The following is a 23,701-nucleotide window of genomic DNA, read 5'->3' as shown; positions in this document are numbered from 1 at the left end:
TTAGAATAACCTTTCAAAGTCCTCTCATGTAAGTCACAGAAACAAAAGCCAGAAGGAAGGACGGTGGCCCAGGACCAGAAAGAGCAACTGACCTGGTGTCCAGGACATGTGGGGTCTGGACCTGGGTGTCTCTAACCTGCCACCAGGTCAACTTCCTCTTTCGAGGTTTCAGTCCTCCCACAGGTAAAGTAAGGGAGCTGGACTGGATGGGCAGTTCCAGGGGAGCAGGGGCGACTCCACCCCACGATGTGCTACATCTCATTCAGGTGGGGAGATTTTGAAAAGACAGAATCCAGGGCCTCTCTCCCACAAACACTGGCTGGAAATCAGAAAAAGCACCTCACCTGAGGTGAGGTCACCCAGGTGACTGGGATGTGCAGCCAGGTGTCAGCCCAGGGCACCAGATTTCTAGGATATAAACTTCACACCGACAAGGACCCTGGGTGCCTTATCTCATCTGCTTCCCTGCACCTGACGACACCAGGTTTATTGTTTGAATGAGAAGATATGTAAAATTCCCTCTAGCAATTATGCCACAGTTGCCATAAACTAACAGCAGATGGTGGTGTTGTACCAGCAACGGCTATCTAACAGCCAGGTTTAATACATTCAGGGTGTTCCAAAGCAGCCTCATCTGCCCCTCTTCCACGCTCAGCAGGAACAAGCCCAGCCTGGGTCCCAGAGATGGACTCTCTACTCCTCAACCATCTGCCGGCAAAGTTCACACCCTAGTGAAAAAACAAGCAGCATTCCAGGCCATCAGGGTCACCCCTGCCCTTTTGTAGCCAGTTCCGCAAATGTTCACAAAGAGGTCTTCTGGACCTCCTGGCACTTCAAAGGTTCTTTGAGCCACCAAAGAACACCCACTATCACAAGTATATGGGTTCCCCTCTCCAGAGGGATGGCTTTCCCACACTTTAGGGACATGAAGCACAAAGCAAAATCCGTCCTGGGAGCCTGATGCCAAGACTCAGTGATGAGGTAAAGTGTCCACTCTGGGAGAGACAGCATTCCCTAAACTGATTTCACCTGAGGACACAGGCAGCAGAACTGCCATCATCCAGGGCTGCTAGCCCAGGTAAAGGCAAGAGCGGTTCCAGCGAACTCCACACAGCAACAACCCCTGGGTTGCCTGGCAGAGACAGAGTTGTTGGCCTCCAGAGGCCCATTTAAGGCAGGTGAGGCAGGTCTGTGCTAGTGGCTCCACACGGGGCTGCATCTCCACACTTCCTGCTTGAGACATTCCTAGAAGCCACCCCCCTATCTCAGGGCTACCCCACTCTTCCTGAGCTGTCCCTACATCCTTGAGCCTTGAACTTGCTCTCACACCTCAAGTCATAGAGGATTCCTAGGAGGTGGGAAGACAACTCTACTAAGACCCTAGAAACCACGATTACTCAAGGAGCTCGGTGGAGGGACAGGAGCCATGAGATGGGTGAACTGCATTGGCCTCTAAGGAACGTCTACTATAACCCACTCATTTCACATCTGAGGAATCAGAAGCCAGAAAGGAGGAAGGGATTTGCCCAAGGTCTCATGGTAAGCTTCAGCCGGCCCAGCACTAAAGCACCAGTGTCCTGACTTTCAGGCATTTGCTCCACGTTTAGGAAGGGCCAACTGGTCAGAATTAGCAGAAACAAGCCCACTAAAAATAGCATCCCAAACACAAATGCTTCTTAAATGGGGCCATATACCTCTTTTCTTTTCTAACCAGTGAGCACACACAGGTTTTTGAATTTAAATTTTTTTTTTTTATTTATTTATGATAGTCACAGAGAGATAGAGAGAGAGGCAGAGACACAGGCAGAGGGAGAAGCAGGCTCCATGCACCGGGAGCCCGACGTGGGATTCGATCCCGGGTCTCCAGGATCGCGCCCTGGGCCAAAGGCAGGCGCCAAACCGCTACGCCACCCAGGGATCCCAGGTTTTTTAATTTAATATTAAAATAGCATAGTTTTTAAGGAATGCTGAGGAAACACTCACATGCTTGGTGCTATAAAGTGAGATTATAATTCAATCTTCAAAAACACACAAAAGAAAAAATATATAAAAAAGAAAATCCTTGAGGGCATTATACTAAGTAAATTAAGTCAGAGAAAATATCCTATGACCTCCACTTCTATGTGGAATCTTTAAAAAAAATAATAATAATCAAAGCTCATAAAATAGAGAACAGATGGATGATTGCCAAGGTCAGGGGGTGAGAGGGTGGGCCAAATGGGTGAAGGTGGCCAAAAGATACAAACTTCCACTTATAAAATAAAAAAGTCATGAGGATGTCAGGTGAAGTATGGCAACTATAATTAATAAAACTGTATTTCATATTTTAAAATTTGCTAAGAAAGTAGATCTTAAAAGTTCTCATCACAGGAAAAAAAATTCTGGACTATGTGTGGTGACAGATGTAATGTATGTGGTGATCATTTCATAATATATACAAATACCAAGTCATAATGTTGTATATCTGAAATTAATATACTAATGCATGTCAGCTACACCTCAAATTAAAAAAAAATGAGAAGGAAGAGTATTATTGGTGGAAACTCACAACTGTTGCTTCCCTTTGAGGAAGTCACACAACCTTCCCACCCGGCCCAGGCTGCTCAGCACTCATCAGCTCCCAACAGAACCAGAACAGAGAGCCAGGGCCCAATATTCCATGCCTCTGTCCTCTCAGACCCTTTCTTTGGGCCTCTGAGGTGATGGGGGCTGTTGCTCTACTTCCTGGAAAATCCCAGAGAGCACATGGCTCCTTGTCTTCCCACAGGATTCAGAAGTGAGCCACACTTGCAAAGTCCTTCCCTTTCCATGTGGGGAATGGAGTGAGGGGTTCAGGAAGAGAGATGTAAGTTCATCTCCTAATAGGAACACTGACAGCTTGGCTTTCAACCCAGACAGGCAGGCTTGAGTTTCATCCACTGGAGACTGGGACAGCCACGCTCACTGCTCTACTAAGAATGTGACTCTGATAATTTAGGGGTCAGAAAAGCTAACTTCAGAGACAAAGCCGAGTGGGAATCCCACTCTACCAGTTAAATGACCTTGGGCAAATTATTCGCCCCCTGGTCAACTTACTTCCTGTTGAGTTGGAATTAATGCTGTGTCTTCCTTTTAGGGCGGTGGTGAGGATGAGATCAATCCAAGTACAGAAGGTTCTTATTAGGATGGCACTTGGCACAGAGCAAATGTTCCCTTTCCAGGAACACAGATATCCCCACAGAAACAGAAGGGATCACAGTGAAGAGAAAATCCCCTGGGAGAGGTTAATCTGTAAGTGCTTGTGTCGGGGTACACAAGGTGCTAGTGGGATACCAGACATCAAGAGGAAAGAATAGGAAGGTACAATGAGGTAGAACATGCACCTGCTGGTCTCCAGACCCACCTGAGAGCAGATGAGACACAGCCTGTACCCTGGGGCTCCCTCATACCTGCGCCACTACGGCGAGTGCTCATGTCTGCCACATACGTCCACTCGTTGGTTGCTGGGTTGTACTGCTCCACGGTGCTCAGGCACTGGCGGGAAGCCCCATCATAACCCCCGACAGCATATAGCTTCCCTGGAACAGACACAGTGGCTGAAGGTGGTGCTGGAAAGTAACTGGAGCTGGGCTGAAATTCCATCTTTAACCCACTGGGTTCGCTCCTTCCCTTCCACCAGAGTTCAGGGCCCCTTTCCTCCAGAGGCATCACAAACCAGACTAAGCATTCTTCACATGCCTCCCTTCCACTTCCTCATACGCCATGAGGCTCCCTGAAGCCGTACTGAGCATGCTTCTAAGTAAGCACCCTCAGTGCCCATGCAAAGCTATGGTCTGATGCCACTGGGGCTTAGCATACTCTTGCTAGTGCACTATGTTAGATCTTCTCCAGGATAAGGCACCCAAGACATAAAAAGCTAGAGGGCCCCAGCTACAGGCAGGCAGGCTGACTTTGTGGCTAAAGGCTCACAATGGCAGATGAAACAAATATGGGAAAATATTCTTCAGTGAGAACCCAAACCCTGTCTTCACCGTCATTTGTGTGCTCAGTCCACAATTTCAGCAAATGAAGCATGTGAATGGAGTGCTCTGTGTCAACTCTGGGCCAGGATGGCTGGAACTCATCTATTGGCTCCCTTGTAATCTTTGAGCCATGCACAATATCCCTGAAATACCATTACCCATTTTTAAAATAAAAATACCATAAGCTGCTATCCAAAAGCATCATTTCTGCCTGGGGCCAGGCGTAAGGTTGGACAAGGGGCAGGAAATTGGCATTAGAGCGCTCCCAGAGCAGAGATTCAAGCATGGAGGGCCTCTTCTCTCCCACTCCTGCCTCCCCCACCTTGTGTGTGTGGGGGCGGGGGGGAGGGCAGTCCTACCTCACCTGTGGGCTACAGACTGATGGGGAACAAGAGAGTTATAATAAAGATCTTAAACACTAGCTGTAGGCTAAATAAGCACTGCCCAATGCAAATCCGCTTAATAGAGTTACTAATTAAAAGAGATTTTTTGTCACTATGTGCTTTCCTAAGGGAGAAATAACAAAAGAACAAACATTATTTGGAAGTGGGCAATTATTTTAAGTTAGAGGCTCAAAAATGCATTGTACCAGCACAACTATTGCTGTATCAAATGTAAAATTATTTCTTCTTCTACCACTGAGGTTGGTTTTGTTTTCTGCCCCAGAATCCTTTCCAGTGGACCTTCTAAAAGAAAGGGACACCTCCTTTCCAGTTCCATCCTCACCTAAGCCACAGGAGAAATTCCTGACCCAGAAGCTCTTCTAGAGTCCAGGCTGCTTCTATGGGGTATGCTGGCCAAGACACAACCACCTGCCCTCCCAGCTGCCCACCACTCACCAAAGCCTAAGTCACTTGGGAAAGAGGAAGGCTTGGGATGTGGAGGAGAGGAGAAGCTCCCAAGGGCAACCCCGGTGTCATTCAGACCAGGCAGCCACAGTAGGAGACAGGGAGAGGGAGGAGAGCACCGTGAAACGTGGAGAGCTGTACCTATAAGGCCAGAGTGAAGCAGAAGCCCTGTAACGTGCCCCTGAAACATTTTCACTGGAGTTGTGAGGAGGACCCTCTGCTGTCCCAGGATGACCCAGAGCCAAAGGGCTTCAAATTTAGGATACACAAGATCAACACGTTCCCAGGCTGTCCTCTGTGTCAAAAGGCATGCTACAATACAGCACTCCTTCCACACACACAAGATGCTCCCAAAAGCCCTCATCAAGGGGAGGATTTAAAATCACTACCATGAAGGCAACTTCTCTAACCCCCGCCAACCATCTCAACCTTGTATCAGCTGAAAAAATACCCACTCAAGGTTTCTCCTTGAGTCTATTAACAGGGACTTGCTATTTTTAACCCTTCCTCTATTGTTTGATATTCCTGGCTGAGGAACAAGGGGGGAAGTGGGAAGGTGGCTAGACAAAGCACTTACATTTGGCAGACAAATCAATTTCTGTTCCACCAGGAGGATGAGATTGCAAAAAAACAATTTATCTTGATAGGAGGATGGAATCCTTGCACTCACCAGGATGACTTGTTTAGTATGTTAGAATAATGTACTTTTAAATGGAAATTTACACAATACTGGTACAAAACAAGAAATGCAGTGAGAGAAAAGAATATTTCTATTACTGTCTAATCACTGCATATCAAACTTTCCCCAAAGCAAGTAAGGGTGTTCTTGGGGTGCACATGAAAAGCAGAGAGACAGTGTTGTCCTACAAAGTAGGACATTTTAGTCCAAATCATACTCTGTGCTTTAATACATTGAATTCACACATATTTTTAAGACTCCCTGATAGAATTTGCTAATGGTCTGAAAGAGTGTAGCATGATAGAAAGAGCAGTGAGTTTGGAGTCAGAAGACCCAGGCTCCAGGACTGGCTGTGCTATTTACGAATGAGCACATCACTTGCCCCTCTGGCATTCTACTTCCCCATGTGGAGAATGGAGAAAATGTAAGCCTTGCCTATCTTCTTCAAAAGGATTTTGGGAACAAAATTTGTATATAAAGGAGCCATTTATAAACTACAGTCTAACTGAGCCCCAGACCTAATCACTCCCACCTGCCTCACCCCACACACCCTTCCTGACAAGAGCAGGACTCTGTGACCAACCTGTCCTGCAGTGACAGTAATCAGACCTGGAAGGAAATGCCCACTTCACCCTAGGCTCTGTTAATGTGTCAACATAGGAATAGGAAAATAAAATTAATTAAATGAAATGATTCTTACCCCCCATCACATTATGCTCCTCAGTTATATGTTGACCCTGAGTCTTCAACCTGTAAGAGAACTGTTGACAAGTGGCCAAAGGAACAGGCCGGTGTTTCCCCTTAGGCTTCTCTTACTCTTCCCAACACAGCAGGCCACCCGCTAGCCTCGAGCCAGTAGCTGCACCTCAACTTTCCTCACCTGTTCCATCAGGAGACTAGTACCTGACTCAGAGCTGTGATGGGAGGACTAGAGCCAGGGCATGAGGACAAGACCTGCGGGCTGGGGCACAGATAGGCCACCACGCACTTTTGTTCTTACCCTCCACAACGCCCACACCCACGCTGCTCCGCCGTGTGTTCATTGGAGCCACGAAGAACCACTCATTGGTCTTGTAGCTGTAGGCTTCCACGGATGCTAGGCCTGGGAGACAAGAGACTCATGAGATTCCCTACGGTGTGAGGCCTCACCCAGTGTGCCCAAGAAAAGCTGGGGAGAGGGTCAGAGACCTGCATGTATGGCTGAGCACCACCTCTACTTTGCTGTGTGGCCTAGGGCAGCTCCCTAAAGCACATCTGCATGGGAGGTGCACCAAGACCTGACTCAGGGCAGGTCATGAGAGGACACAGGGATACAACTGAACTGCCCTGCAAATGTTAACCGTTACAACTACAGAATAGGGGAAAAAACCTGAGGTTGCCTCACCTAACACCTTTTCCCTTCTCTTCCTTTACATGAGAAGCTGAACACTTACCTTCCCACCCTAGGGGTGACCCAAGCAATGAGGCCTAAGTGGAAGTCTGATGGGCATTTCTGAAATAGCATTTGTATTTCTGATACAGGTGCCAACACCAACCTGCTGTTGCCACCTGGAACACAAATGTGCTGGCTTAAGCTACCACAGACATCTTATGATCAGAAGAACATAGCCAAGAGACATTTAAAGAGCTTGGCCACAATATTCTTGATCAAGTGGATGAAGTGAGCAACTACCAACTTCCAGAGTCCCTGTTTCATGGGTAGAAAAGTACTTCTCAATTGCATAAGCCACCATATAGTAGGACTTTCTACTTACAGCTGACAGCAACTTCTTAAAGAAACAATGCTCCATTCCCTTTTTTTCTCTTTATTCTCAGGTCCTATCCATTAGTAGAAGCCCCTGGAGGGGCTGTAGACCCTGGAGGTTTATGAGTGAGGCAAAGAGAAGACTGGGAAAGGTTATCAAGTGGTAAAGACACAAATGAAAATTCGATGAAGTAAAAAATCCTGTTTTTTACATCCTGGGGGCATTTCAGTGTACCAGAGCTACTGTCTACAGAGAGTTCCACCTAGAGGTAGATGAGAAATGTGATCATCTCTCCAAGTCCACATCTATTCATAGTTTCTGATTTGAACTCTGAAGTGACACAGAAGCCAGGAGCAAGTGGATGTTCCTGCTGTGGCACAGCCTGGCAAAGCTTCATGGAGCAGGGAAAGGGCAATGAACAAAGATGGCACGTGCCTGAGTCAGGTTTCTCCCATGGTTGAACCCCAGCTCCTTTGTTCGTCCAGCAGAAGGTCTGGACAATCCTAAGATGCCCTGCAGCTAAACATGCTAAGTCTCAGTTTTTGAAAAAAATAGGTTCCAAACAATAGCAAGGAGAATATGGCCTCTTCTGAGTGCAGAATCCTTCCTAGAGTCCTAGAAATGATAGCATGTGGGCAGTTACATAGTCTGTGTGCAGGAAAGCCTGGCTCTGGCAAGCAAGGTAGGAGATGAGGAAGGATGAGTATGCTGCTGAGGAAGTAGTTCTGGATGGACAGAACATTGGTCCAAGAACTGGCTGAGCAAACCAGGGTTGCCCTGAGGGCATGTCCCAGGCCGGGAGGAGTGGAGACCACATCCCAGACCTACCAGTACTGCCATCAAAGCCCCCCACGGCGTAGAGGAGGTCATTGAGCACGGCCGCACCCAGAGTGCTCCGGCGCTCCTGCATGCTGGCGATGGACGTCCACTGGTCCTTCACACCATCATATACGTCCACTGTCCGCACGCGCAGTGAGCCGTTAAACCCGCCCACAGCATACACGTGACCAGCCATGAACACCACACCTGAGGCACAGGAAAACCAAGGCATCGAGGTCATCTCAGGCGGCTGATCACTCATGTGGTGACAATGAGTGACATTGGGGAGCCGGGCAATCATGTGAATAATTCACCACAGAAAGTGATCTCCAACTTTATAGAACTGGAAGCCATTATGGACCCTCTGGATTTCCATTCATATATGCTTTTCCAATGTTGTTTGATTCAAGCAAATACTTGTACCAGACTGAAGTCCCGAAGCACATAAGAACTGACCCCAGAAGGGGCAGCCAGAAATTGGGCAAGTGGGGAAGAGGAAGAGGAAGAGAGTCTATAATGCACAGATGTTTGTGGAAACAAGGAGCAGTGGAGGACTTCTGGCAGTAAGCAAAGACAAGCTGGGGAAAGCAGGCTGCACAATGACAGATGGTGCTACTCACCTGCTCTGCATCTCCTGGAGGGAAGCTCAGCAATCTGGTCCCACCGGTCCTCTTCAAAATCATAACATTCCACGCTGCGGATCGCCTTGGGGGCCTGGCCACCAACCACAATCATGACCTCCAGAAAGACAAACAGACATTAGCTGGGTCTGCCCAGCTAATGGATTCACACATGATCAATCCCTGGTACTTCCGCATGCCAGCTGCCCAGGGTCCACAGGCCATCCAGGGTACAGAGTTACACATTTGGAGATGCTGCCCTAAGCCACCAACAAATAGGACAATTCAAGAAAAATCTAACAAGAACATCGTACGAAGAAACACCATCATGAGAACTACACTTCCAAATCCTTGTGCTCAGGGCTGTGGCTGGTGGTACATGTAGCCACTCAGGGCTTGTTCTATGATCACAATGCCCTCAAGGATTTCGGCGAGGGAAACGAAATTTTGCATCAAAACAAAATATCACAAAAACATATATCAAAATTTGAATATATTTTGGAGTAGAGTGCAACTTGGTTGCATTTTTAGGATAAAATTACTTCAAAAATATTTCTGATTACAGAAACTACAGAGGGCACTTACTCATTGAAGTGTAGGGGAAAACTGCAAAAGACTGCTTTGGGGTAGCAACCACAAAAATGTATTTAACTGATGATGCTCTGAACAATACTGTTTCCACAGGTAAGGTAGTAGCTACCACTGCCAGTCACTGCGTGCAATGTGTTGTCATTTACATGTCGCCATAACCCTGTGAGGTAGATATTATTGATATTGACAGATGAGGAAATTAAAGCTCAGAGAATGTAAGTAGATTGCCCAAGGTCACACAGCTGAGAGTGGCGGAATAAAGACTGAAAACCAAGTCTACCTGGCATAGAGGTGAAGGCAGCCCCACCCCTCTCCTGCTCCAGGGACCGGGTCCATGCATAGACAGCTCACTACATCCATGTTTTTCAAACTGCAGGTCACATTTCATTAGTGAGTCATGAGATGAATTTTATGCATTGCAAACCAGCATACTTTTAATAGAGCAGCACAGAAAATATACGAAGGGTGTTATTTCATCAAACAATTGTGGTGGTTATACATACAGGTAGGTGTCTCCTGCATAACAATTTAAACATATTTCTTAGTGTAGTAGGAAGGAAGGAAGGAAGGAAGGAAGGAAGGAAGGAAGGAAGGAAGGAAAGAAGGAAGGAGAAAGAAAGCAAGAAAGCCAGCCACTGCTTCAGCTATAGCAACAGAGCCACAGCATTTAATTGTGGTATCCCTGTTATTGTGACTTTTGTCACCTGTTATTCATAAATAAAAAAAGTAGCAAAGTCAATGACAGTGTACACATTTTAATGAACTTGTACAAATTTCATGGTTGCCCCTATAAGGACACCATGCTCACTGGCATTGCAAGATGCCTCCTTAGACATGACGAGAAAGGGGTGGAAGTCACAGGCTGCCAATCAATAGGAGTCACAGGATGTTTCTCATTACCTGTAACTTGTATTATTTACTCCAGTGGTTCTCAAACTCAGTGGGCCTCAGAATTATCTTGCTTGTCGTTAAGACACAAATTATCAGGCTCACCCTGCCAGAGGTGCTTACTCAGCAGGTCTGGAGTGGGGTAGGGAATGGGCATCTCTAACAAGTTCCTGATTCAGAGTGATGTGGCTGCTCCAACATTTGTACTTGGATAACCACTGTTTTCACCCCTGGACCACAGGGACTTGCTGATGATGTTCCATTAACAATGTCTGCCATTATGAATAACCAGAGTACTCTCACTTCTCCACAACAAATGTTTGGGGAGAGGAGTGATGATCAAAATCTACATCAGCTCACAGGAGTACATGCCTCAGGTGAACAGCATCTACCACACCAGGAGGCAGAACTGGGAGCTCGTAACTACTGCTCATCCATCATTTAGGCCCCAAGATTCCAGATCCAGGCTCACCTACCTACTGCCCATGTGGGTGGTCTGTAGTCAAATGTGGGTATCCAGTGTTCAAAAACTCAGAAGTCAGTTCCAACTTCTGGAACATTCCAAAGGAACCCAAGACACGCAGTTCAAGCTTAGAGCTACTGCTACTGCTTCTGGAAATATTCTACGTTTGACTCTCTGTGATGTGGTTCAGAGGGTCTATGGCTCTGTGTCAAGAGTTGCCCTTTTCAGAGAAAAGCTGAATTCAACATTATTTCCCTTCTGTAACTCTTGGCTTAGTCAGGCATCCATGAACAGAACAGTTGAAGGGGGATGTTAATTAACGCAGCCTCTTGACAAACTCAGACAACGCCCACCTAACTCCTCTGGGGCCCAATGATTTGCTATGCATTCTTAAACATGCCTAGAACTTGCACCACCCTTCTGGTTTTGAGTTGGTAAAGCTAAAATGAAGGCACAATACTGTAACGATTTTCCATGAAATCTAGTTTTGGAGACTAAGGAAGAATTAAACCAGGACTTAAGTTTTCTTTCTGCAATGACCTCAGGCACTCAACACCCTCTGTTACCTCTCTATGAAACATTTTTCCCCCTTTCTGGATCCCTCTGCTCTCACATGTGCTTATCTTTCAGGACTCAGGTGATGTGTCCACCTCTCTGATCTCAAATATGAGTTAATGTCCCTTTTCTAAGATCACACATGCCCTGTGTTCTCTCATTAAAACTACCCCAGGGATGCCTGGGTGGCTCAGTGGTTGAGTGCTGCCTTCAGCCCAGGGCCTGATCCTGGAGACCCAGGATTGAGTCCCATGTCAGGCTCCCTGCATGGAGCCTGCTTCTCTCTCTTCCTATGTCTCTGCCTCTCTCTGTGTCCCTCTCTCATGAATAAATAAAATCTTAAAAAAAAAAAAAACTGCTCCATATTGTGCTGTAACTGCCTGGCAACCCTGTCTCCCTGGCTAGATGGTGAACCTTAATAGGACAGAGAATATACCTCAGTCGCCAAGATAATTGCAGGGCGAAACGGTGCTAGGTCAAATTAGTACTCAAATATTTGGAATAAGGAATGAATGAATGGTAAACAGCATATGCAAAAAGCTAAATTAAAAGAAAATACAGTTAAATGGAAGAAAATACAGTCCAGAACATCACTTCCTGGGGTTAAGATATGCTAGACACCAGATTACAAGTCTGGGGATAGAATTTGAGAGGAAAAATAAATAGATAGATAGATAGATAGATAGATTAAAAAAAAGAGAGAGAGAGAGAACTTTCCCCATCTTTTCTCTCAACTACCAGAGGAAAGATGCTTATTCTTTGTACAAGTTATCAGCCTTCCTCTGTATATAACATAAAACAAAATAAAGGCAAAGCATTCGAGGAACCTCACCATGCTCCAGAGACCATCTTATGCCAGAGGTAAGAAGGTATATTCATACTGGCAAAAACACAGTACTTACATCTGAGAATTTTCACAGTTACATAGAAACAGTATTATACAAATGTAAAAAATTTCAGTGGTAAGGTAAAACCTGAGTAGAAAGACAAAAGTAACACAGAACAAGGTTTTCAAAATAAACTTGGCTTGGAGCTCATAAAGCCACTGTTGAGAGACAATTTTTAATATTCAAAACTTGTACAATAATCTGGGAAGAGTTAATTATGAGGTTTTGTGGGGGAGGACCATTGGTTTCTGAAAATGTAGAGGTAGCTCAAGGCAGGAGAAGGAGAAGGCATCCTTTCTGCTTCTTTCACAGACCTAAGAAATCCAATTTCTACAGCAGGCCTTGCAAGAAGCCATCATACAAGGAACACTATACTCCTTGTATAATCGCACAGAGTAAAAGAAATAAACTTCCTATCTTGAATACTAAAGGATGGTTGTTTCCATAGATACCTGATCTTAGCAACCAATTAGACAAAAAGGAGTATTCCCTAAAGTCTACATGCATTACATCCATAAAATTATAAACCTCTAGCTGCTTAGGAAGACGGTAAGATAGTAGGGCATGAAGACACTTAAACAGTTCTCTCCTATAAGCTCTCATTTAACATTTCCAGAAAAAACTCAGACCCAGGATGTTAAACAGGCATATTTCTTTCTTTCCCCAACACCCCTAAGTCCCAATCTACTAAAGATTTGTAATGCCTATAATAGAAACCACTGAATCCAATCAGCTTAATGATTGCTATTTTTAACAGTATCCTTTAGGTAACCCTGAGTGAGAACTACCAGGGGTCATACAGGTATCACAATAAAGAACTGGTTCCAGGCTAACAATTATGCTAGACCAAATATAGTTTACTCATGTTCAGGGACTGCGGGGTATTGGGGAGTCTGGTAGCAAACCACAGGGTCCTAACCCCACATCTCTGGAGTCCCCCGTATTGAATGAAGGCTGCACAGGTTCTGGTGGATGGAGAGTTCCAGTTGACAGAAGACAGGTAAGCCAGATTCAACCATGGACAGCAAGGCTGCTGGACAACTCCCAAGGGCAACACTCTTATCTTGGAAAGGCAAATGGCCCTTTATTTTAGGGAGCTTAATGAGACCATGGAAGACTACCTGATTCCTTAGAAAAGAAATTTCACTCCCAATCTTCTAACAAGATGGTTTTTAAATACATATGTAAGGCTATCCCCTTCCATGGAGGACTTAAGACTCCAAAAGTGTGACTGGGGAAGGAAAGGCATGTTAGTCCCTCCTCAGAGTATGATGGCCACCCCATGGGAGAGCTACAGTGTCCCCGGTAGCCGAGACCAGCCAGAGAAAAGCACAGTAGGCGAACAGAGCAGAGCTTTCTGGCTCACCTGTCAGTCATGACCCCCACCTCTACGTCATCAGACTTTCACTACAGTGAGAGGAAAAAACTGGGCTCTGTAAACTTTTTTCATCAGGCAAGAGTGGAGTGCGTGTCCGAACTCTTCCATGACCAGTGAGCTGGGCAGAAGGCAGGCCCAGCCAGTCGGTCCCTCGGGCCAGGGCAGGAAGTGAGAGTCTCTCTTACCCTGGTGCGTGGGGCCGCAGGGCTAACACCAATTCATCCAAAGGAGTGTGTCGAGGTCGAGGCAGAAGACTTGTCCCAGCAGGTTCCTGAGCAACAGTTGCTCCAGGCAAGAATTGACAGCCAAAGTGCAGAGACGGTGGGAAGCGGAGAAGCAGCAACTTGAGAGCAAGACCCAGGGAAGAAAGAAGGAGTAGGAATATGGACTTTGGAGTCAGACACATCCGGGCTCAAGTATCAGCCCAGTCACTAAATAGCTGTGTGACCATGGGCTAGACATTTAACCTTGCCGAACCTCACTTTCGTTACCTGTATTATCAGGATAATAGGATGTTTCTCTTGTGGGTGTCAGGAGCCTTAAAGATACAAAGCACGTGGCACAGAGCTTGGTAAATCATATACATGAAATGTTAGCTTCTATTATTCAGTCAACACCAACACCATTATTATTGGTTAAAGCAGTTGTTAAAAAACAGACTCCCCATAAATGGTGGAGAAGGACACTTAGGATCTATGAACAAGAAAGTGAGCATCACTAATTCCAGGGTGATGACAGGACCTGTTTCAGAACCCCAGGCTATTTTCTAGGTGTGGCCTGGGTCCATCTGAAGGATCACACTTAAAGAGGAGCAGTGCCCACCCAGGGCCCTGGCCCAGCTTAAAAGTCAGCCTACCCACCCTACCAATAGCCTTGTTCCCAATGCCATCTATTGAAAGGACAGGCCAAGCTGGGAGAAAGCTGCCCACTTCTGGCCCAAATGGCTTTTCACCGTCATTTTTAAAGAGTTGAATGGAGATGTCACTTGAACTGATATGACAGTGAAAAGTGCCAGGCTCAGTACATCTCCAAAGGTTCATTTACATCTTGCTGGGACCTCATTTCTCTGCTGCCATCTGTGGAACAGGGTAACGTAGGAGTGTTTTGAGAGACTGGGAGACAGCTCTGGTTGTCCATGGCAACCCAGCCTCAGGGAAGTGCTGGGTGGTGAATGTGTGGGAGCCTAGATGATGCTATTAGCTGTTCCGGCTTGAATGTGTCAGTATGATCTGTGCATATGTGGCTCAGGAAAAAAAAAAAAACGCTCTCATTAGCCTCTACAGCTATCTAAAGGCAGAGTCCTATTTTCTTCAGGGAAGGGGCTTGGCTTGCAAACAGGTTCACTGCTGAGAATTGAAGACAGTACAAATCTCTTTCCACTGCTGTGTTTCTCAAAGTGTGCTGTTAGAAAGCCTATCTGGATTGAATTCATGAAAGCCCAAACTAACCTGCCCTTGCAATTCTTATGGCTGGTTCCTTCAACTGGTCCAATGATCTCCTTACTTCTCTTCCTCTACTTATTTGGCTACTTATATATTTTTCTTTCTTTCATTTTTTTTTCAAGTAGGCTCCACATCCAGCATGGAGCTTGAACTCATAGGGCTTGAAATAATGACCCTGAGATTAAGGTCTGAGCTGAGATCAAAAGTTGGATGCTTACTTGACTGAGCCACCCAGGAGCCCCATCCAATTGTCTATTTCTACCTTACTCTCTCAGAGGACTTCTTAAAAGTCCCCAAAGGGCAGGAATTGAGTTTCTTCCCACACATTACCAGCGAAAAATTCTTGTGTGAAATATGGAGGCAATATAACAGAACAGCTCAAAGCTCACAACGCCAAATTGTTTTTAATACTGTCAGCATTCATACATGTGTTTTTGTCTGGAGTCAGTCCTTCTGGGTTTGAATCTCAGCTCAGCAATTTATTAGCGGTGCTTTCAAGATATGTAACAAATTATACTCTTCCACTCAAGACATGGAACTTATCCGCTCTCCCCTTGAGTGTGGGCTGCACTTACTGACTTGTACCCTGCAGACAGAATACAGCAGAAAAAATGTACCATCACTTGGAGAACAGGTTATACAAAGACTATAGCTTCTGTCTTGGGCATGCTCTCTCACTGTCCTATAAAATCTCTCGCCACAAGGGAAACCAGCTTCCATGTCATGATGATACTCAGGAAGCTTATGGAGAGAGTGAGAGGGTAAGGAACTGAGGTCTACAAACAATCACAACAGTGAGCTGAGGATCAGATCTACACTCACTTCCCCACCGCCCCTCACTCCAAACAAGCCTGGAAATGACCACTGTCCTGACCAAGAGCTCAACTACAACTTTACAAGAGGCCCTGGGCCAGGATGACCCAGCAGAGCTGGGACTCCTGCCCATGGAAAGTGTGAGATAGTAAACATTTACTGTGTTAAGTCACCAAGGTTAGGGTAATTTGTAATGCAGAAATACAGAATTCATACATAATGAGTAAGTGACATAACCCAAGATCCAATTTCTGCATGTGTAGAATGGGGATGATTATAACCATGTAAATCCTATGAGATAATAAATGTAAATCATTTAGCCCAGGGATTGGCATATTCTGAGGGCTCACATTTGGAGGGTTATCATCGTTATCTGCTGTTATCATCATTGTGGAGTTAGTATTGTATAGTGGCTATGAGTCAGCCAGACCTGGATCTGAGTCTTTATATTCCCACTTAGCTATGAAGCCCTGGGCAAGTCATTCAATCTCATTGAATTTCCAACATGGAGTCTGTTCCAACATGAAAACTTCCAGAGTTTTTACGAAGATGAAATAATATATATAAAGTGCTGTGTTTAAAACACAAGGAAACCATATTTAAACAACCCTGTTCATGTCATCATTAACGTCTTGGGTGTTAAGAACAGTAACCTAGGGAAGGAACAAAGCACCGAGTACAACTTACTCTAAGTGGCCATCTGAGGTGGTGAGCCAGCCCTCCTCTCTTGCGGTCATTTAAACCAATTTCTGGATGTTCACTCTTAAAGACAATATTCCTTTGACCTTGGAGATAGCTCAGGTATCAGCTCCTACAGAAAGCTTTCTCCAAGCCCTCACCTCTCTCTGTGCTCCCAGAGTGTCCTGCCCATTCCTTCATTGTGGCACTTACATGATCCACTATAATTGTCCTGTGACATCTATCTTCCCTCCCCTGAGTCTGGAGCACTGTGGACAAGAGACCAGTTCACATGAGGCTCTATGGCTTCAGCATCAAGTCCAGTGCCTGGCAATCAGAGACTACTCAATGGAATTGTGTTGAATGAGTGAATTGAGTTAATGCATGCGTGACGGTTTATTACTTTACTGCTGGTGCTATTGTTTTTAATTTAAATGCTTGACCACCTATCCAACTCCCCAGGAATGGGGAGATTCACTTGATATTGGACCTGTGCTGAGCCAAATGTCCTAGGGTTAATCTACATTAGCATCAAAGGATAATACCAAGTAGGGTATCACTACATCTCTGCAAAAAATACATGTATGAATGCTGACAGTGTTAGAAACAACTTGGTGTGATAAAAATGGTCAGTACTAAATCTCTATGAGGTTATTTCTTCTTTAAAAATCTCTCTCTTCAGGATCCCTGGATGGCTCAGCAGTTTAGTGCCTGCCTTCAGCCCAAGGCCTGATCCTGGAGTCCTGGGATCAAGTCCCACATTGGGCTCCCTGCATGGAGCCTGCTTTTCACTCTGCCTGTGTCTCTGTCTCTCTCTCTCTGTGTCTCTCTCATGAATAAATAAATGGACACCCCCCAAAATAGCTAAAATTGGACACCCAATAAAATCTTTTTAAAAAATCTATCTCTTAGGGCACCTGGGTGGCATAATTGGTTAAGCATACGACTCTTGGTTTTGGCTCAGGTCATGATCTCAGAATCATGGGATCAAGCCCCATGTTGGGCTCTGTGCTCAGTATGGAGTCAGCCTGAGATTCTTTCCCTCTTCCTCTGCCCCTCCCCTGCTCATATTTTCTCTCTCTCTTTCAAATATATAAGTAAAATCTTAAAATAAAAATATATCTTTTTCAGGGCACCTGGCTGGCTAAGTTGGTAGAGTGTGCAACTCTGAAGTTCAGGGTTGTAAGTCTGAGCCCCTACATTGAGTGGAAAGATTACTTCAAAATAAAATCTTAAAAAATTATACTTTCATTCGTGAAAACTTTTACTATTGCCCATCCTGTGCCAGACTCCAGACTACGTGCTAAGGACAGAGATGAGTAATGCCTGCTATCATGGAATCTATAGTTTAGTGAAGGAGGTATCTAGAAGAGAACCCTGAATACCTCCCTAAAGTGTCAGCCCAGGGCATATGGTCATCTTGTTGAACTACTGCCCCTGCTTTTCAGAAACCAGTGAAGCCATCACCAACCTGACCTCTCCTCCATTAAAGAGTTTTTCTCATCAACTGTATTTCTACATAGTAGCAATAAACTATTAGAAAGTAGACTTTAAAAGAAAAGATTTACAAGAGCATCAAAAACTATGAAACACCTAGGAATAAACCTAACAAAAGACCTATAAGATCCATACATTAAGAACTGTAACATGTTGCTAAGAGAAATTAAAGAAGACAAAATAAATGGAAATACATACTGTGATAATGGATCAGAAGATTAGTACAGCATACCCCCCTCCCTCCACTTATCCAGCTTTGCTTTGTGCAGTTTCAGTTACCCATGAACAACCTTGATCCAGAAGCAGATGATCCTCCTTCAGACGTATGGTCAGAAGGTCAACAGTAGCCTACGTCATTCACCTCACTTCATCTCATTTCGTAGGCATTTTATCATCTCTCATCATCACAAGAAAAAGGGTGAGTCAGTACAGTAAGATATTTTGAGAAAGAAATCATATATTGCATAATTTTTATTATGGCACATTGTTATACTTGTTCTATTTTATGACTAATTATTGCTATTAATCTTTTACTGTGCCCAATTTATAAAGTTTATCTGAAGTATTTATGTATAGGAAGAAAACAGTATATACAATACTATCCACAGTTCCAACCATCCATGGGGGGGGTCTTGGAACACATCCCCTAAGGATAAGAGGGGACTACTGTATTGTTAATATATGAATTCTCCCTAATTGACCCTAAAAATTTAACACAATCCCTATCAAAGGCTTTCTTGTAGAAATAGGCAAGCTGATTCTAAAAGATAAATGAACATACAAAGTACCTAGAATAGGCAAGACTAGAGGACTCATACTACTTGATGTCAAGAATTACGATAAAGCTAGTCATCAAAGCAACAAGGTATCGGTGGAAAGATAGGCAAATAGATAAAAATAACAGAATAGTATCCACATATAGACCAGCATATATGGAGTCAATTATTTACAACAAAGGTGCCAAGCCTATTCAATGGAAAAAGGAGAACCCTTCTACTAAATGCTGTGGAAAAACTGGACATTCAAATACAAAACAAATGAACTTTCACCCTTACCTCACACACTGTATTAAAAAGAAATCTCAAAATGGATCACAGACCCAAATGTAAAACCTAAAACTTTAAAATTTCTAGAAAAAAAAAGTATAGGAGAAAATCTTTGTAATCTTAGATAATGCAAAGATTTTTTTTAGATAAAACATGAAATACATCAATCATAACAGAAAAAAATGATAAAATTTAAAACTTCTGCCCTCCCAAAAATACATCTATGAAAATAAAAAGACAAGACACAGATTGGGAGAAAATATTTGCAAAATACAAATTTGATAAAAGACTTACATTCCACAACATATGAAGGACTCGTAGAAATCAGTAAGAATAAAACCACTCAATTTTTTAAAGGAAAAAAATTTGAACATATTTCACCAGAGAAAATATAGAAACAGCAAATAAGCACATGAAAAGATGCTCAACATCATTAGTCATCAGAGAAATGTAAAGTAAAACCATTGTGAGATACAACCACCTACCTACTACAGGGGCCAACATTTTTAAAAATAGATAATACAAGTAGTAGTAAGGCTGTGGAGTAACTGGAGCTCTCATACATTGCTGATGAAAATACATAATGGTACAGCTGTCTTGGAAAAACAGTTTAGCAATTTCTTATAAAGTTAAACATATACTTACCATACAACCCAGCAATCCTATTCCTAGGTATTTACCCAAGAGAAAGTAAAATATAAGTCCATACAGTGATCTGTAAGTGAATGTTCAAACAGCTTTTCCATAATAGCTAAAAATGGACACCAAATGTCCATCAATGGGTGAATGGATAAACAAATTATGGTACATCCAAACAATGGAATATTACTCAGCAATAAAAAGGAATGAACTCTTTATATGTGCAACAACATGGATGAATCTCAAAAGCATTATGCTAAAAGAAAGAAGGCAAGCTCAAAAGGCTATATATGGCATGATTTCAGTTATATAACATTCTAGAAAAGACAAAGCTGTAATATGGACAGAAATCAGATCAGTAGTTGCCAAAACCTAGGGGTAAAAGAAGGGGCTTGACTATAGAGCAGCACAATGGAACATTTTCGAGTATTTAAAATATTCTATATTTTGATTAGGATGCAGCTACATAACTGTATGCATTTCTCAAAATTTATCAAATTGTATCCCTAAAAAAAGTGAATTTTATTATGTATCAACTATACCTCAATAAAACTGAATTTAAAAGCAAATAATCTGAGATGTTGATAATGAGGAAAGCTATGCATGTGTGGGGGCAGAAGGTATATGGAAAATCATTCTACCTTACCCTCAATTTTGGTGTGAACCTAAAACTGCTCTAAAAATATAAAGTCTTAATTTGAAAAGTAGCAAATAATAGTATTGGAATCCATCTCTTAAGGAGATGAATGGATGTTACAGAGTTTAATTAAGGGAGATATTGATTTAAAAAATAATGAGAAGAAGAAAAGAAAAGGATCTTTTTTGTCTCCCACCAAAATCTGAAAAAAACCTGCCCCTGGGAGGTAATCTGGTAGGAGAGAAAAAGCACAGACTCTAGAGTGGAATAGACCTTGTTACATCCCAGCTCCACACTTAACTAGCTATGTAACCGGGCAAGTTACTTAACCTTTCTGAGTAAACTTAGTAAACTAGGGATATGAAGAGTTAACACCGTAATATTGTGATGACTTAATGAGATGATGTACCATCAGATAATCTTCAAAGTGACAGTCTCCCTCAGGACATCCCACTCTTCAAACCCACAGTGGGGCTCCCCTCACTAACTTAAGTGCCCAAACAATGATGACAGAGTAGAGTTTGAGAAGCAGGTTGGACAAGAGAACCTTGAATCATTCAAGGATTAAAGTTGAGGGAACAATGAGGCTAAGAGCCATGATGTCCTTTTTAAAATTCCTTCAATAGATTCACAAGAAGTCTTGGTTCTTGTTGCCTGCAGAAGTCTGTATGCCCAAGAATCTAAACATTTTCATTCTGAAAATAGTGGTTCCTAAGGAGTAGAGATGACAGCAGGACAACATTGGCGCCTCCTGAAAGAAGGGTGGACTCTTCTCAACCACAGATTCATCATCTGGAAAGGGAGGCATGGTCACAGCAGGCTAGGTCAGGACTCAGGCAAAAAAATGGCTTTGATTTTTAAAAGTGTCTTCTTGAGATAGGAAAGGCTAGATGCAGAGTCTAGAAAGGGAAAGGTCACTGGGTATGGCTTCCACACAAAGCAACTGAGCCAGCTCTGCGCCATTTCCTCAGCTCCAGAACACACTCCCCAGGAAAAGATGTCAGTAACCTGATGTAAGATAAGAGCCTCCTTTTCCAAAGAGAGAAGTCACAAAGACATGCAACAATGCCAGCTAAGAACCTGGGATGGAAGAAGCCTCCTCCACACAGAACAGCACTGCACCTTAGAAGCAGTATTCTCAAGACTTCAATACTCAAGCTTAAGGAAATTTCGGTCATAATAAAGGTGGTATTCAGATTAATTAAGGGGGAAGATTAATAAAATAACTTTGAGGCAACTGGCTCATCATTTGTCATACAAATGAAGCTGGATTCCTACCCTCACCCCTTACACCAAAATAAATTCTAAGTGCATCAAAGATTCGAATGTGAAACAGAATTCACTAAAGTACTTGAAGAAAACATGGGAGTCTTTTTTTAAAACATGTCTAAGCAAGATGTAAAACCTAAACTATAAAGCAAAAGACATCAATTTGACTAACTTAAAATTGTTTTGGGGGATTCAGAAAAAAAAGTTATAGAAAAGGTTAGAGGCAAAATGCAAATTAAGAAAAAATATTGGAAATACATACAAAGGCCTCACCTCTTTAAAGTAAAAATAGCCCTTAAAAAACATTAATAAAAAACATACAACCCAGGGACTCCTGGGTGGCTCAGTGGTTGAGCATCTGCCTTCACCTCAAGGCATGACCCTTTAGTCCCAGGATGAGTCCCACATCGGGCTCCCCGCAGGAAGCCTGCTTCTCCCTCTGCCTGTGTCTCTACCTCTCTTTTTCTCTGTCTCTCATGAATAAATAAACAAAATCTTAAAAAAAAAAAAAATACAGCCCAATAGAAAAACAGGCAAATAACATGATAGAAAATTCCCCAAAAAGAATTAACAGAGACCATAATCATAGGAAACCCACACCATTCTCACTCATAATGAAAGAAATGCAAACTAAAACAACATGCCATCTTTGAAAGGTTAAAACAGAAATGTTTACTATATAAAAAATGGAAATTATTAGAAGTTCCATACATAGAGGACAGTTAAATAAATAATGGTACATAAATATAATTAAATATCATGTACCTATTGCAATTAAAATGTTGATTTCACCCATACTGATAACGATGAAAGCAGTCTGCTTTGAGTAGGGGATAGAAATAACTTTAATTCATGCAGCAAGATTCCATTTATCTAAAAGGGCACATTTTTATCTCTACGAATAGGCACGCAGAGATAGGTCAGGAAGAGCATTCACCAAGGGAAGAGCAATGACTGCTCCTGGGTGGAGGAGTTTCAAGGGAGTTTTACTCTCTTTTTCAAAAATACAATACCTTTTTAAATAGTCTACAATGAGCATATATTTCTATAATTGAAGTTATTTTCAGTTTGAAAAATATTAAGTAGTTTCAATGCAATACTTCAGTAAAATAAAAGTCTCAACATGCAGTAAGGCAAATGGCCAGCCGGACCCAGGCCCTTGACCTGTGGCTGCCCCTTCTAACCTGTACAAGGCAATAGGAAGCAGACAGGTAGGTATATACCCTCAGGTTTACAAAGATGAAGCCAGGGACAGGATGGGATGGGTTCACCCAGGTTGGAGGGTGAGAAATATACAGTTCAAACCCTGGTTCTACTCCATTAGCTGTGTTGACCTTAGGCAAGTCACTTAATCTCTCTGACCTCCAGTTTCCTCTGTGTAGAATAGGATACCTGTCTCCACCATAAAGGGCTTTTAGGAGGATTACGAAAGATGTGCATGTGAGGCCTGCGGCCTACTGCTTGGTAAAGAAGCAGCACTCAGTAAGTGTCAGCGGCCTGTATTAGCTGGGATATTTGTAACCTTTGTTCACATTGCACTCACTAAATTCTCCATGACCCAGAGTCACAGAGCAGAGTGGAGAGAGGAAAACCACAGACCTCAGAGAATCCAAACATATGGTCTTAGACAAAATGCTCTTCTAATGCTTTGAAAACCTTGGAAGCAGCAGACAAGGAGCATGGCAGCCAGCCACAAAGAGGAGGATAAATCGAAGGCCTAACATAATTCCCTGGAGCTGTCTTGCTGTGTAGTCAATGAGTCAACACAACTCACTCCACCCTGCTTGTCTTTCCTCTTGGAGAGGCTGGGGCCTTTCCTGAGATGTCCATATGTTAGGATCCTAGAGAGCCTACTGGGATGCCAAACTGGGAAGGACTTTAATAGAGATCAGCCAGGACAGGACCTTTCATTCTGCAGATGAAGGACTGGATGACCAGTAAGGGGAAGGGCCTTGCAAGGAGCCAAAGTGGTCAGTGTGTATCTGGTGGCCCTAACTGTTCTGTAGGGCTCTGCAGTGAGAGAAAGAACCAGACTAGAACAATTCTGATTCAAATAAGCCTAGAAAGAGGAGTGTTAGGACCATCACTAAGTCAAGGACCACCCAGCCATTCCTTTGCTTCCAAAAGAAACAGAACTCAGACCAAAGGGGGATCCCTGGGTGGCTCAGCGGTATCACTCCTGCCTTTGGCCCAGGGCGCGATCCTG

At 43.6% G+C, this 23,701-nt stretch overlaps 1 protein-coding gene across 17 annotated transcripts in view; it reads right to left on the bottom strand.

Moving 5' to 3' along the window:
• KLHL3 (kelch like family member 3) overlaps positions 1-23,701 on the bottom strand; it is a 271,050-nt gene that overhangs the window by 11,792 nt on the left and 235,557 nt on the right. For all 17 annotated transcript variants that reach the window (XM_072728520.1, XM_072728519.1, XM_072728521.1 and 14 more), the window contains 4 exons: positions 8,713-8,830; positions 8,102-8,299; positions 6,529-6,630; positions 3,429-3,557 (listed from right to left, as the gene is read on the bottom strand). In XM_072728520.1, coding sequence (XP_072584621.1) covers positions 3,429-3,557; positions 6,529-6,630; positions 8,102-8,299; positions 8,713-8,830 — 547 coding nt within the window. The remainder of the gene's footprint in view (positions 1-3,428; positions 3,558-6,528; positions 6,631-8,101; positions 8,300-8,712; positions 8,831-23,701) is intronic.

The sequence above is a fragment of the Vulpes vulpes genome, chromosome 12 (assembly GCF_048418805.1).
Source record: "Vulpes vulpes isolate BD-2025 chromosome 12, VulVul3, whole genome shotgun sequence".
Classification (NCBI taxonomy): Eukaryota; Metazoa; Chordata; class Mammalia; order Carnivora; family Canidae; genus Vulpes; species Vulpes vulpes.
The sequence above is the reverse complement of the archived record's forward strand: the minus strand, read 5'-3'. Positions and strand labels throughout refer to the sequence as shown.